We start from the raw sequence: 15195 nt of genomic DNA on the forward strand, positions 1-15195 counted from the left end.
AATGTTTAAGATCCCAGAGAGCTTTTGATGTACTTCAGGGAGGTCAAAGGTGGTCACATATATGCCAAAATAGTCTTAGCCACTTTTTATTACCATTAGATGTTCATTGATTAGGGAATGGCTTAACAAATGTGGTATGTGAACATGGTGAACTATATTGCAGTGAAAGCAATATTGAATATGAAGAGTTGAGTGAAGCATGAGAACACTTAGAATGTAGTAAAGTAGGCAATACCAAGAAAACAATATGCACAACAAATACAGTCAAGACAGTGGAAAAGAAAGAAATAAAAACTGAACACTGATTCCAGTGAATGGACACAATCTCAAAGAGGTAGGAGAATACACCTGTTTCTATTTTCTGCAAAGGTGGGAGGAACATTATGTGTATGAAACATTACATGCATTAGGCTCAGTTCATGTGTTGGTTTTGCTGAAATACATTTTTCTCCTTTTTTATTATTTCTCAAAAGAGAGGGCTGCCTCAGGGTTATGAAGAGGTAGCTTATTTGGAAATGAAGATAATGTAAAAATAAAAAGAATCTATTTGTTGAAAACCAACTGCCTCCCTTGTTGGGTGGCACAGTGCCAGTGCATTCTCCTGAGTTACCCCAAATCCCTGGGCTTGGAGCATGCTTTGGCATTCTTCCCCATGAAGGTGGAGGGCTTTCATATTAATGCACATTGACTTCTGGCTAGGAAGAGAATTGATTTGTGATGCACTGGGACATTAATGATCCTAAAAAACAATAAAGCATTCTTTCTTTTTCCTATGTAGAGGGAAAGAAACTACATTTTTGCTTATTTTGTGAGGTTCATCAGAATCATCAACTGTTTATTAGCTCTTGAAGACAGAGAAATCATTGAGACTACACCATTCAATTGTTAATGCTGTAAAGTTACCCATGCATATATCCTGTAAATAAAAGGCTATTAAATAAATAAATTAAAAGAAAAAAAGAGAGAGACTACACCATTGCTTTCTAGATGACAGGATAGGCACAGATGTGAAGTCATATGACCAAGGTCACATATAAATGAATGGTTCATCAGCAAAGAGCTGGGACTTGAATCTACCTGCTAAATTCTAAGGTTTAGGGATGCAGTTCTATCCCTGAATCCTGTTGCCTTTTCATAAGCATACACACATACATATACATACACTTGATTTTGACTATATAAATCATCTGGTTAAGATTTGTAATATTCTAAAAAATCCCCAGAAGAGCTACTTTTTCTTACAAAAGCTTGACTTAAGTCTGAATGATTTTAACAACTCTTCATTCCTACTACCTGTTTTTTCTAGTTTGCAAGATGACCTGCCACAAGAAATGTGTACACAAAATTCAGACTTGTTGTTCCTCTTTTGGAAGGAAGGTAAGTGTTATTAGTACAAGAGCGATAGCCAGGTGAAGAGCTCTATCCCCTAGCACCACTACATTCTCTATGACTTGAGGCCTTGGGCCATGATCGTGGCCATGGTCTCCATGGTCATCATCCTATGGAAACTTTACAGTATTATTACTGTGTAATAATAGTAACAGAAACATTTATCTAATGCAGGGGTCCTCAAACTTTTTAAATAGGGGGCCAGTTCATTGTCCCTCAGATTGTTGGAGGGCCGGACTATAGTAAAAACAAAAACGTTGTTTTGTGGGCCTTTAAATAAAGAAACTTCATAGTCCTGGGTGAGGGGGATAAACGTCCTCAGCTGCTGCATCTGACCCGTGGCCATAGTTTGAGGACCCCTGATCTAATGCTTTAGTGTTTGAAAAGTGCTTTAAAAATTTTATTTCATTGGATCCTCACACCAACCCTAGATTGAGAGACATTAATGCCTTGCCTGAGGTCACCCAGCTGGTGACTGTCTGGAGCTGCATTTGAACCCACATCTTCCTGACCGCAGACCCAGGGCTGAGGAGGTTGACTCTGACTGATTTGTATAGAGCTTTTGATTTTAGGCCGTGGGTGGAGGCTGCTTTGGGCTGGTTGCTCCCCCACCAAGGGTCACAATCTCTTCGCTAAGCACCGAGTATGATCTTCTTTAAGGCATGGCTTTAAGCCCTGAGATAAAAAAAAAAAGACAGACCCCATTTCTGGGGGAAGGAGGACTCTGCTATAAAGATAGTCCGGGGCAGAAGCACAAGTATCATCTCCCGTTCTTGTAGCACTAGAGGCTTTACAGACATCCTTCATTTCATAATCCTCTGGACTGAGCATTGGAGGCCTTTGCTTCCTTTCACACAGGAGGACTGAGGCTCAAAGGTAGAGTCCTGGGGTCCTGGCATCACCTGGCTAGCAAGGATCAGGACTGGGATGTGACCTAGGGCTCCACAGATTCAAGTCGGATGTTGTCCCAGCGGGGCTTGGGAGGTAGAGGATGATAGAGGTGACCGAGGTTACCTTGGAGCCAGAACTGGAGGACAGAGTGGAAGGGCAGGAGAGGAAGATGTCCAGGCAGGGAAGTAGGAAGCAGAGAAAGAACCAGCCCATCCTTACAAATGAAGCAGGGCCCTCGTCAGGGTTGGAGAGTGCATTGGAAGGGGAAGAGAGGAGCACTCAGAAAAGGCAGTTGGCAAAATGACTCGTGGCATTTTAGCCATAAGGCCAAGGCTTAAGGAAGCACAGTGCCCCCGAGGGAAGGTTGGCTGAGCATAAGTTCTTTGGGCCAGGTAGGCCAGAGAGACCCACAGAGCCTACAAGGCCAGGCCTATTCTGTACCTGGGGCATGAAGCGACTGGCGATGAAGCAAGAAGCCCTCTGCCCTCAGTTGGGCTCTCCCTCTTTGGGGGTCTAGACCCTCTGGAAGCCCCCATAAGAGGACAAGTCCCTTGGAAAGAACCCCAACGAGCCTCAGAGATTCTGAGCAGGATCTAGAGGCCACACCCAAAAGGGTGTGGGGCCCTCTTCTAGGACATTCTGCTGGAAGACGAGCCCAAAAAGGCACAGGATTTTCAGTTGCTGGCCTCTCCTAGGAAAAATTGGCAGTTTTCCCCATAGGCTCCATAGGCTATTAAACCAATTAACTTAAGCTTCAGCTGCACTATAGCTATGGAATACTTGAATATTTAGAGCTGCAGTAAAGCAGCCTGATACTGCGGGGAGAGGCTTTGCACTCATAAGCTAAGTGAGCACACCATGGCTGTCACTTAGTAGCTTTAGGGGAGCTTGACATGGTCAGATGTCTGCCTGGTGGTCACAGGAAAATGTAAGGGCTCTATCACCCAGGGTTAGGTTGGGGCACTGAGGATTAAAATAACACACTAGGCCTGAGTGAGTCTTCTCCTGGATAAGGGCCATGTTAGACTTAAAAACACTGGTGCCTGGAGTAGAAGAAGAAGGAACAAGGAGGGGTGTCAGGGCTTTGAGACAGAAGAATAGAGGGACTTTCAGGGAACAACTGGTCTCCTCAATAGAGTGTGAGGTGGGGGATTCTGCTGGGGCTTGGGCCTTATTCTTTAAGCAGGGCAAAGTCATGAAAGGGCAAGAATAATGAAGTCAGGAAAATCTGTTGGATTTAGTGATTTAAAAATCATTGGTGACCTTGAGCAAATGACTTAACCTCTGGAGGGCCCTGTTTTCTGATCTGCAAAATGAGGGACCCAACTTCGGCTCTACATCCAGGAGTCTGTGAGGCTGTGGTTCCAGTCCATAGCAGGGACTAAAGAAATAAAATGAATGTAGTAAGTAGAGCTGTTTCTTTGAAAAGTTTGAGTATAAATGGAAAAAGAAATTGTATGGTAGTTGTAGATTGAGAAATTCAAGGGAAGGAGTTTTCTTTTTAGATTAGGAAAAACCTTAGTATATTTGTAAACCTAGGAGAAGCCCCCAGTGGGGAGAGAAAAATGACACAAGTCCCCAAAGACTGGGAGACAATGACAGCAAGAATGTCAAGGGAAAAGCGAGGAATTAGAGCTGCCTCTTTCCTTTGCGATAGCTAGGGAAGGGGATACAGTGAACAGAGCAGATGGAAGAAGACATCTTACCCATCAAGCACTTATTAAGAATCTGGTACGTGCCAAGCATTCTGTTAGCCACTGGGAGTCTCCAGAGACAAACCGAAATGGTTCCTACTTTCGGCAAGCTTCCATTTTATCAGGAGAGACAATGGACATATATAAGTTTACAGAAAGTAAATATCATGTAATTGGGAGGCTTGTAGGGAGAGGATCAAAGCAAGTGAAGGGATTAGTAAGGCTTCAGGTAGAAGAATGGTGCCTGAGCTGAGCTTTGGACAGTGATCCTTAGAGGAGAAAATGTCTTCCAGACATGCTGCTCGGCCTCTGCATGGACAGATCCAGGCTAGAAAGGAGCAGAGAGAAGGCCGGAATGACTGAGCTGTATAGTATAGGAAGGGATGTCATGAATAAAAAGTCTGGAAATTTACAGTGGGACAGGTCTGGGAAGGGCTTTAAAATCCAAACAAAGGGGTTTTTATTTGATCCTTCAGGTAATAGAAGCCATAAGTAGTTACTAAGTTAGGGAAAGGCATAGTCAGGTGTATGTTTTTGGAAAATCCCTTTGGCAATAGTGGATGATGGGTTGGAGTGAGGAAAAAAGATAGGCAGAAAAATTCAGACACTACCAATAGTCCAAGTGTGAGGGGACAAAGTCCTCAACCAGGCTGATGACTGAATGAATGAGTGAAGAAGAGGCAAGAGAACAGATATCAAAAGATGATGCTTCAGAAGTTCAGATGACAGTATTTGTAACTGGCTAGATATATGAGGTGAAGAAAGTGAGAGATTGAAGCTAAAAAGTCAGAAAGGATGCTACTTAACAAGAATAGGAAAGTTTAGAATGCAAGTTGAGTATTTAGGGAAAGATAATGAGTTCTGTTAGAGACTTGCTGAGCTTGAGAGCCTTTTATATAGGATATCCGGTTCAAAAAGCTTGATATGCAGGAGTTGAGCTCCGGGTACCCGTATTAAAAAGAAACTTTTATTTTAACTTTTGCCCTGATTAGTGAGACAAACTCAGAAAAGTTAAAAGAATTTTATTCTGCATACTAAGGCAGTAAGCATTGGGTGGGCCCACCACAGTTGGAAGTTGCTTTTTATAGAAGAGTAAACCACTCCCACATAAAGGAAAGACAATCCTGAATCTTTTGTATTTCAGTGAGATGGGGTTAGTGCCACTTCAGTTGCTCCTTATGTATTTTGATTATACTATAAGTTTTTATGAAAATATGGGGCAAATGAACACATGCAGCAGAGCTATTCATTATGAGAAAATGGAATTCAAGCTAAGGTAGATTAACGTTCCTGCAGTAGGACCTCTCCTACAGGCTGTTTGCACAAAGCCATAGACAAGCAAGTTAAAACATGGGATCACTTTAGAATGACTCTGATTTTACATAGGAACCAACAGAGTCACCTGCTGAGATCTTAAGAGGGAAGAGAACCCAGGACAGAACTTTGGAGTATGTTCAGTTAGGGAATGTGAAATGAATGATGGTTCAGCAAATTAGGCTGAAGAAGAGAAGTCAAGCAGCTAGAAGGACTAAGAGAAAGCATTGTCACAAAAATCCAGAGAAGAGAGGATGGTCAGCAGGGTCAAAGGCTTCAGTGAGGTCCAGATTGGTGAGGACTGGGAAAAAGCCTGGAGAGATCAGTGGGTACTTGGAAGAGAGCAGCTGGGCTGGGTGCCGAGGACTGAGAAGTGAGTGTAGGAAGCTTTTTTTAGTAGTTTGGGGTGAAAGGTAGGAGAGAGAAAATTCAAGTGGGGTAAAAAAGTTAAGAGGAAGAGATTTGCCTGTTAGTGGTGAGGATCCAGATGGTTAATTGAATAAGGGCTCTTCACTTCTTTTCTGTAAAGGAAATAACCTTGGACTAGATGTGAGGTTTGTTAAGGATGATTCTGAAGTAACTATACAATCTGTGGAGGCTTGGCTAAGGAATAACATGAAGCCAGAAGACAGCTCTTTGATTAATAACAATAATAATATCTAACATTTATGTAGTGCTTTAAAATTTACAAAACCTCTAACATATATGATCTCATTTGAGTCTCACAACTGCCACATAAGATAGGTACTGTTACAGTCCCCATTTTGCAGATGAGAAAACTGAGGCTGAAGAAAGATTAAGCTACTTGCCCAGGGTCATCCAACTAGGAAGTGTTTGAGACATTTTCAAATCCAAATCTTCCAGCATTCTGTCTAAGGTCAATTAAGTGAAGTGAAAGAGGAAGTCTCCTTCACTATAAGCGCAAAAATTAAGCTCAGCAAGTAAGAGTGAAAGAATGAAAGAAAAAATCAAGAGATTCTAGGTGTCAAGGAAGGAAATTCCTAAGTTCTGAGTGGTCCCAAGACCCAGGGACTGACTAAAGTGGCTTGGAGATGATGACAATCTTGAAGGTTGAAAGCAGGGGGTGCTGTGTAAAAATGGAATTTAAATAAGGTGTCCAAGCCAGTGATGAAATGATGGCGTGGTTGGGAGTGAGAGGAGAGGCAGAGGGTGTTGTGGACGGAAGCCTGGGGAGTGCCTGCGGCAGGGATGGACGGGAGGCGCCACGCTTTTTAAGCTTCTGGCGTCCAGTACGCGTACTGCACGCACTCTCTGAGATCTGGTCTGCCTGCTCTGACACAGAGTGAACCTGGAGCAGAGACGCGGCACTTTGGGGTGTCCGTGAGCAACCTGACCAACGACAAGATTTCCGTGCCCGTGGTCCTGGAGAAGCTACTGGAACATGTGGAGATGCACGGCTTATACACCGAAGGAATTTATCGGAAGTCAGGGGCGGCCAATCGAATGCGAGAACTCAAACAGTCCCTGCAAACAGGTACGAGGGCTGCAGAGCCCAACCAGGGCTGTCCGGCAGATGCGGCTCCTGTTTCCTCTCCACTACTGAGGGACAATCAGTGAGTCATCGTTGAGTCATTCCTGGCCATCCCTTTCTCCTCTGATCCAAAAATAGGTGCATTTTCCCCCAGAACACCTTATTAAATGAGTCACTTTCGCTTCTAGAGATGAGGTGTTAGGGGAAGCTCTGCCTCCCTCTCCTTCTGCAGACTGACTCCTTATTCTCTCCCAAAGTTAAATGTTTGGCTTATAGAGTCATTTTTTCCCCTTCAGATCCTAATTCAGTGAAACTGGAGAATTACCCCATTCATGCCATCACTGGGGTTCTGAAGCTGTGGCTGAGAGAGCTGCCAGAACCTCTCATGACATTTGCTCAGTACAATGACTTTCTCCGAGCCGTGGGTGAGTGTCCTCAGGGCACAACATTCCTGGCATGTTTGGGCCCGCGGCTTCTCTGGAGCCAGGGTCTGGCTGGAGACCGCGAGGACGGGGTGAGAGGGAGGAACAAGATGGACTCGTGCTGATGCTTTTCTTCCTCTGTCCCTGCAGAGCTACCAGAGAAGCAGGAGCAGCTCGCTGCCATCTACGCTGTCCTAGAGCATCTTCCCCAGGCCAATCACAACACCCTGGAGCGGCTCATCTTCCATCTTGTCAAGTAAGTTCCTCTCGCTGGATGGTGTGAGATGGTGTGGCCTGCCGCGGACACCGCCCCTCTCAATGGAAAGTTAAACTGGGAGCAGCGTTAATGCTGCTAGAGCTAGCCTCCCCTTCGAGAGTGCCCTGAGCAGGAAGTCGTCAGAAGGCACTCCTGCAAACAGAAAGGAGGCAGGCACCCAGACTGCCACCACACACCGTGGCAGAGCCCAGGGATGCAGCACAGGTGCTCAGGATGTACAGGGGGGGTGGAAGACAATCCAGAGGGCCCCTAGCCAATAGAGAGAGGGTGTGGAAGAGACGGAGGGAACAAAGATGAAAAGACCTGGGCAGAGAGACCAGGGGCATGTCCAGCTGGGCTTGGGACAATATGGGCCTTGTGTACACTTCCCATGCAGAACACTAAATGTTCTCCTGAGAGTTTTGAGTGCCTGATAGAATCACATGTATGAATTCCTTGGGAACTTTTGATTTACAATATAAAACCTATAGTTGACAGGCAGTTCTCTGAACTCAACTGGGCTAATCCTTAGATGGGAGATGTATGGTCAATCTGCTGGCCATTTTTTAAAGCCTTTGAAAAACCAGGGAGCTAGCACCTGCCAAGGCTCTTGCCCACGGCTTCATTTGCAAAGTCCCCTGACTCACCCTCACGGTGGCCACTTCGTGCTGGTGACAGTGGGCCTGCGAGGCTTTGGTGAAACAAGCCCCCACACCAGCCCACCATGGAAATCCCCACTGATAAAGGGTGAGAGTCCAAGTCTCTACTTGCAAAAATAAGTGCCTTAAGAGCATAGATCCTTTCAATAATCAGTTTGATATTTTACATGGCAGAGTGGCTCTAATCGAGGAAGTGAACAGGATGTCACCCAGTGCTCTGGCGATCGTCTTTGCCCCTTGCCTGCTGCGCTGTCCTGACCACTCAGATCCCCTCACTAGTATGAAGGACGTCTTGAAAACCACCACGTGAGTCTTAGGGGCTTATCATGAATCAGACACTTGTCACATAAATAATGTGATTGATATAGATAATTGATGCTTCAATCTGGGGGAGGGGATTCATTCTCTCATTCCAATGGGAACTTTTCTTCCATGGCAGTGGCAGAAGGATTTCACCGTTCATATCATCTGAATATTAATTTACTTTTCCGACAAGCTGGAATAAAAAATTCAAATATGAATGAAAACATCTGTTATTGTCTCTTTTGAAGTGCCATCATCATTTCCAAAGGGGAGGAGAAACGATGCCTTTTGTTTAAGAAAGAGACCAGGAAGGGGGATCTTGATAGTACATCCTTATGTAGAACTGTTTTATCTTCCCCTTCATCAGGACCTCCTGATTCTTTTCACATCACTTAAGAAACAATTGGAACTGACTGCTTTCAATAGCTGCCAAAGTCCAAGCATAAAGAAGTGGAAGGAGAAGTTAGAAGAACTTAATAGATCTCAAGGGTGCTTAAAAGGGATTCTGGAGGGGCTGCTGTGCCTGAATACACTGAGGGGGCACCATGAGATAGACAGTTGTCCCAAATGAGAGTTCACACAAGCCTAGGAAACCTTTTTTATGTCTTTTTCTGCTTTCTGCTTATAATCCTACAATAATGGCCATATCTTGGCAACATTCTTCTGATTAGACCATAGAGCTCTCTCCCCTTTAAGTGAAGCATTCTCTCATAAAGCCAGATGTAGAGACTGCTGGGATCAGTCAACAACAGTTTCTAAATCCCTGACATTGCCTTTAGAGACAGCACTACCAGCTGAGAAAGAGAGAAGCTGCTCATTTATCCCTATGGTTTGGGAATAGATCTTTAAAAAGAACATGGCCGATACTTTTAGACCACTACAGATTTAGCCAGCATCCAAAGCAACTGCAAAAACCATCCCTCTGTGAATACAGCTCCACATTGTTTCCTCTTTATCTTGTACCTAATCTCCCTCATCTTGTACTGACACTGGACCTACCCTCACATCTGTATCAAACTTCATTGACAAGATCGCCTTACGTGCACCTGTTTCTCATTACTTGCTGATTTCTTGGAGTATTTGTACCTTCCCCAGCTTTCCCAGCATATTGTAATGGAAGTAGCAGATGATTATCAGAAGGCTTACGTCCAAATCCTATACTTACTAGCTGTGTGACACTTAAATCTGAGTCTCAAATGTTTTTGTCGATAAAAATGGAAGTATATCTATCCCACAAACTTGTTAGGGGGATCAAATGAGATAATGCTTGTAAAGCATTTTTTTAACCTCAAAGTGCCCCATATATGTTTATTATCACTAATAATAAACACTAGGGTTCTTTTTTGACAGTAGTTTGGATTGACTGGCATGTACCCACTTCAGTGGATGAGTAAATGCTTCTGCCTACTCTGGATTTAACTCTTGCAATCCCCCAGGTCATTCTGCCCACCATCTAAGCCCTGTCTCGTCCACTCTTTAGAACCTGCATGTGACAAGATCTGTCTTTACCCACAGGTGTGTAGAGATGTTAATCAAGGAACAAATGAGAAAGTACAAGATAAAAATGGAAGAAATTAACCAGCTGGAAGCAGCAGAGACCATAGCTTTTCGAAGATTGTCACTTCTCCGGCAAAACACAGTAAGCTTTCAGTGATTGACAGTGGCCAGTCTTGGGGAGGGCCGTTTTGGTCCTAGAGCATTTGAGAGTCCTCCTGAACCTTGAACAGAAGAAAAGGATTCCACTGTGGCGATGGTGGGCAGCAGAGGCTCTCCTTCTTCATCTTTAAGCGGCTCTGCCCCATAGCTCTTCTCTCCCTTTGGGCCTAGGCTATTGCTGTTGAGTTGAAAAGACCCAGAAGACAAATGAGAGCGTGATTAGGAGAAATAGGTATGCAGGCCAGGGGAATTAATGACTGAGCCTGGCTAGTTGAGATGCAAGAAAAGGTAACTAACTTGAGGGTTAGGACTTGGTAAAATGCAGAAGATCCATTCAATCAGAGGATCATATAATAATCTCCCAGACCAGACTCCTGTTTCCAGTGAACTTTGTCACAGACTGGGTTTCCACTGGCAAATTAAAAGTTCAAGACAAGGATATTCTACCTCCATAATTCTCTTATCACCTTGCCAGAGGGCATGTGTCCATGTCAGCAAAAGAAAGTGGGTTATATTCATGCCCTGTATATGTCACCAAGCTAGGATAGGTATTATAGAACAATATGCAAGGTGTGTTACACACGAGCATGAGTATTTATGAGTATTTATTTTCTGCATGTACCTAGTACCTTCTCTTAGCTCTCATCCATCCTGGTCGTGAGACTAAATGTTCTTGGTCTCCTTACCTTTTCACCTTCAGCTTCCCCGGTCACATTCTAATTTGTAGCTTCTGAGTCTTTTCTGCCAACAGCAGTCTGACCCCTGAGGCCAGAGAAGGGATACTGTCCTATAACTACAAACCAGGAGACCCTCCTACCACAAAGTTTCTGCCTGCCCAGGAAACTCCTTGCCTCTGGTTGACTTTGATTATTTAGTCCAAGGAATACCCATTAGTTGTTCCTGCAGGCTCCTAGCAGCCTCAAGTGGCCGTGAAGAGCCAGACAGATCTGGCCCCTTTGCTTAATTCATTGTGTTGCTTTGGCTCCATGTTCACGTGTCCAAGAGCATAAACCCACAAATTTTTCCCCCTTCCTTTGTACATAGCTGCAAAAAATGAAGATTTGGTTGGGAGGAACAGGGTGATGGGTATGGGTAACTGAATGAAGCAAGCCTGTTTCCTCTGACCCAATATGCTTCCTTCCCTACCCCCATGGAGCAATTATTGTCTGAGCTTCTTTAAGTGATAGTGTATGTTTGATATAGTCAACCTGGTCTTCGTGTCTCTCTCTAGCTGTGGCCTCTAAAACTGGGGTTTTCTTCTCCCTATGAGGGGGTGATGGTACGTACAGAACTTAGTGGTCTCCTTATGCATGACTTTTGTGCACAGCAGCATGACCTGGGTTTTCATGGCTTCATTGAAATTTTTTTAGCATGAACTCAACTACATATTAAATATCCTCAAAATGCATGTATACTCTGTTGTAGATATTTGCATTTGTTAACTTTGGGAGTCAGTAGACTGCAACAATCCCTAGAAATAATCAATTTACAGCTAAGAAGATATGCTATTAATGAGCTGAGCAAGTACATCCTGATAGATTTCCCATTATTCATCTAGAGAATCTGTCTTATAAATGTTCCCTTCATATATGAATTAACAACTTGTCAGCTTCTCCTGCTTGTCTGTCTACTATTATAGCTAGTACTAACTCTTGATTGAAGAGAGACTGCCACTTACACGTCCTTCTTTGTTTTAGAGCAAAAACCCCAAGTCTAAGCTTAGTGATGGCAGTTTAGACGGACTAGGTGTCCTGCAAGAGGAGCAAGCTGAAGGAGATGATGACCGGGAGAAGGAAATTCTGATTGAACGTATCCAGTCAATAAAGGAAGAAAAGCAAGTTCTGAGTTTTGCTTTCTTTTTGTTCACATTTCTGTCCTCCTCTATTTCTTGCCTTTCCCTGTCACCTCTGAGCCCTAAATCAAGGAAAAATCACTACTCATCTCAGCTACCAAAGGAGGGGTATTGGGGTGGAGGAGGACCTGGCTCACCTACAGGAGACATGGGGTCTGGTCCCTGTTTTACCATAACTGAGCAAACCCCTTCCTCTTCTCTGTCCATCCAAAAAATGGGAGAAGTTGGATTCTCCCATTAGTCAATAGTCAGTAAAGTCCCTGGTAGTTTCCAACAGGGTATGATTTTAGTGGTTCTTAAATTTTTTTTTTTAATTGATGGGCTATTTACATTAAATCCTTTCCTCACACAGGGAAGACATAACTTACCGATTACCCGAATTAGATCAGCGAGGCTCAGATGAGGAAAACCTGGATTCAGAGACCTCAGTAAGCACCGAGAGCCTTTTGGAAGACAGAGCAGGGCGGGTGGACACGGAAGGTCAGTATTAAGGTAGTGTGTACTTTTCTTACTTTCTATGATTTTTCAGAATTTGGGGTTACCTCTGCATTGATATTCAAGGGTCTCACTGCCTTTTCCAAATGATGCAATAATTTGCCTTATTTTCCTTTTAAAAGGAATGGTTACATTCGCATTTCCTTGCCACAGTACGCCTACTTCTAGAACATCCAGCATTTCAGTTCCTTTGATGTCCTCAAACCCTTATCCAGGCCCTTCTCAGATGAGACAAAGACCATCTTCAATGACAGTTAGAATTAAAATTCCTCGGAGGACTCCAATAATGCCGACATCTAATATCAAGCTCCCATATGGCATGTCAACCCACCTCCAGAGGCGGACTTCATCTTTGAAGGAGACTGAGGTCCCAGTGAAACGCAGGGAGCAGCCAGCCCGGCGAACGGATCAGATTCAGTCTGTGTACATCACAGCAGGGGATGACCCAGCCCAAGCTCAGGAACCTTTGAATGACTATGACCTGGCAACTGCAGCCAAGCGGAGACACTCTGACCCTCCGGTTTACCCTTTTGTTCCCCAGGCGAACAAATCTGATGGCTGAAGTTGGACCCAAAGTGGACTGGTCCAAGTCGTAACTTCCCTGCAGCTGATGATAAGCCCTCTGAGATTGTTCTGGCCTGTCATTTTCTTGGGGAGCATGTACTTACGTATGTGTACTCCTAAGTGAGACGGGATCGATTAGGACACTGCCTTGGTCTTCCAGAAAGTGCCCTTGTGGGACTTAGGTAGTAGTGCTCCAAAATCAATTCTTTGCTCTTGGAGAACTTATTAAATTAAAATCTTTATAGGTATTAAATCATGAAATTACCTTTGCAGATGAGCCTGCTATTTGCAAGCTATACTTGGTGCTGTGTCAGCTCCTTTGCCTTTTGTATTTGCTCACTGTGGGTTATCCAGTAGGACCAAAAGGGAAAACAGGCCCCTTTGCCAATGTTTCCCAAATCTACTCTTTTGTATGTTTTTATGGTAATTATTTCTTGGTATGCAGTTTACAGAATTTTAAAAATACAACAGCCTTAAGGGAAGACCAAATTATATATATTATATATATATATATATATATATATATATAAACTTTTATATTAATGCTGTGCAGCTTTCCTTTAATATGTGCTTAAGTTAATGAAGAGCTGGGGCCATTAATTTGACAATAGCATACATTACAAAATTCCTATTCAAGTTGGTGAAGAATACATCATTCCGAGAACCCAAAAGCAAAAGTCTTTTCACTTGGAAATATGGAAAGAACCTTTACATTGTGTCTTCACTGATCCCATAAAAGTACTTTGGGGGACAGTATGAGGAAATGTTTGACTGTCTGAGGTAGATCATGGATAAGTCCTTTTAGGGAAGCAGGTGAATTCTCATCTCCCTGCATTCGTCTTACAGGCCCCACAGAGACTGGGATCGAGGATATGACATGGTCGCACTTGTGATGTTCTCTTCACTGCCACAGAGTCTGTGCCATGGGAGTGAGGGAGTGAAGTTCTGTGTGCCAGGGACCCATTACCATAAAGAGAAGAGAGATTGTTCTTAAGCGACCTGTGGTTAACAGGTAGCCTTTGCTGCCTCGTTTGGTCTCCTTTGTATTTTCTTGGTGATTGACTGGAAATCAGATGAGACAGACCTGCAACGAGGACAAACTACAGGATGGAAAAAAATAGAAAACCGGGGATTTTGCTTTCAGCAAACAAAATGGGGGGGGGGGGGGGGGGGGGGAAGGTAAGGCAGTGAGCCTCAGGTCTTATCAAAGAAAGCAGCAGAGGACATCTTCCCTCTATCCCTTTTCTCCTCTTTCCCACAGTGGAAGAAAAACTTCAGTTCCATGCTGCCCAGCTCCAAAATGAAGTCAAAATGGCCACGGGCCAGGGCAGGACCTCAGCTCTTTTTCTTTGTGTCCTTAATAATAAAGCTGCGACATTCCTGAACGTTCATTGGAGCAGAGGTATCCGATGCCCTGCCTGTGCTTTGGTCTTTTTCCAAGCTGCCTGTTCTCTCCCTGGTACCTCTGCAGCCAGTGTGCTGGGACCTGGTGATGCTGCCCTTATGTCAAATAGAAAAGTGCCTGCACAACTGACTTGCAATAAATGATGACTTACTTGTTTTTGCCTGTCTCCTCATGTCCCTCATTTATTACCTTCTTGAAACAAAGCTCCTCTGAGCAGTCCGTCAGAAAGGCTCAAGTTGGAAGGGAGAGGAACTGATATGTTCACCCAAGGAGAAATTGGAGTAGGGGAAGCAGCTGTTCCCTCCGGTTACTGATGGAAAGTCTACCAAGTAGGGTGAGACAGCTTTGCTGTTCATGTCCCCAGCCCACTTCCCCATCTCCTGACAAGAGTTTGACTCCTCATCTATAAAATGGAAATGATTCCTATAGAATCTCATAGTGTTATTGTGTGGATTGACTCTTAAAGTATGTATTTTTTCTTCCCATCCAAGTTCGTGAACACCGAGTTAAGGGAGTATGACGGTGTCCCAAAGGCAGTGTGAAATAGTGGATAGTCATCAACTATTAAGCACCTACACTGGGCCAGGCACTGCTGGGCTTTAGGAACACAAGTAAAAAGAATAAATTCACAATGAGCTTGCATTCTGAGGGACATTAAAAAGTACATATGAAAAAAGCATGTAGTGAATAATTTCATATATGTGTTTATACACACACATACAGGGTAGCATGGGGAAAGGGGCGATAGGAGTTGGAGGACCAAGATGGAAAGGCCTCATGTAGACCATGGTGCTTAAGCTGCA

At 44.0% G+C, this 15195-nt stretch overlaps 1 protein-coding gene across 10 annotated transcripts in view; it reads left to right on the forward strand.

The window, feature by feature from the left end:
- The window catches only part of MYO9B (myosin IXB), a 118626-nt gene extending 104078 nt beyond the window's left edge, over positions 1-14548 (forward strand). For 5 of the 10 annotated variants that reach the window (XM_031947983.1, XM_031947981.1, XM_031947979.1 and 2 more), the window contains 10 exons: positions 1307-1377; positions 6591-6783; positions 7077-7205; positions 7353-7458; positions 8292-8423; positions 9936-10059; positions 11308-11355; positions 11774-11910; positions 12281-12408; positions 12546-14548. In XM_031947983.1, coding sequence (XP_031803843.1) covers positions 1307-1377; positions 6591-6783; positions 7077-7205; positions 7353-7458; positions 8292-8423; positions 9936-10059; positions 11308-11355; positions 11774-11910; positions 12281-12408; positions 12546-12985 — 1508 coding nt within the window. In that variant the 3' untranslated portion in view covers positions 12986-14548. Of the gene's footprint in view, positions 1-1306; positions 1378-6590; positions 6784-7076; positions 7206-7352; positions 7459-8291; positions 8424-9935; positions 10060-11307; positions 11356-11773; positions 11911-12280; positions 12421-12545 lie in introns of all 10 variants that reach the window. The other 5 variants (XM_031947978.1, XM_031947986.1, XM_031947982.1 and 2 more) reach the window with 2 other exon arrangements.
- The last annotated feature ends 647 nt before the right edge of the window (positions 14549-15195 follow it).

Source organism: Sarcophilus harrisii, chromosome 1 (assembly GCF_902635505.1).
Source record: "Sarcophilus harrisii chromosome 1, mSarHar1.11, whole genome shotgun sequence".
In the NCBI taxonomy this organism is placed as follows: domain Eukaryota; kingdom Metazoa; phylum Chordata; class Mammalia; order Dasyuromorphia; family Dasyuridae; genus Sarcophilus; species Sarcophilus harrisii.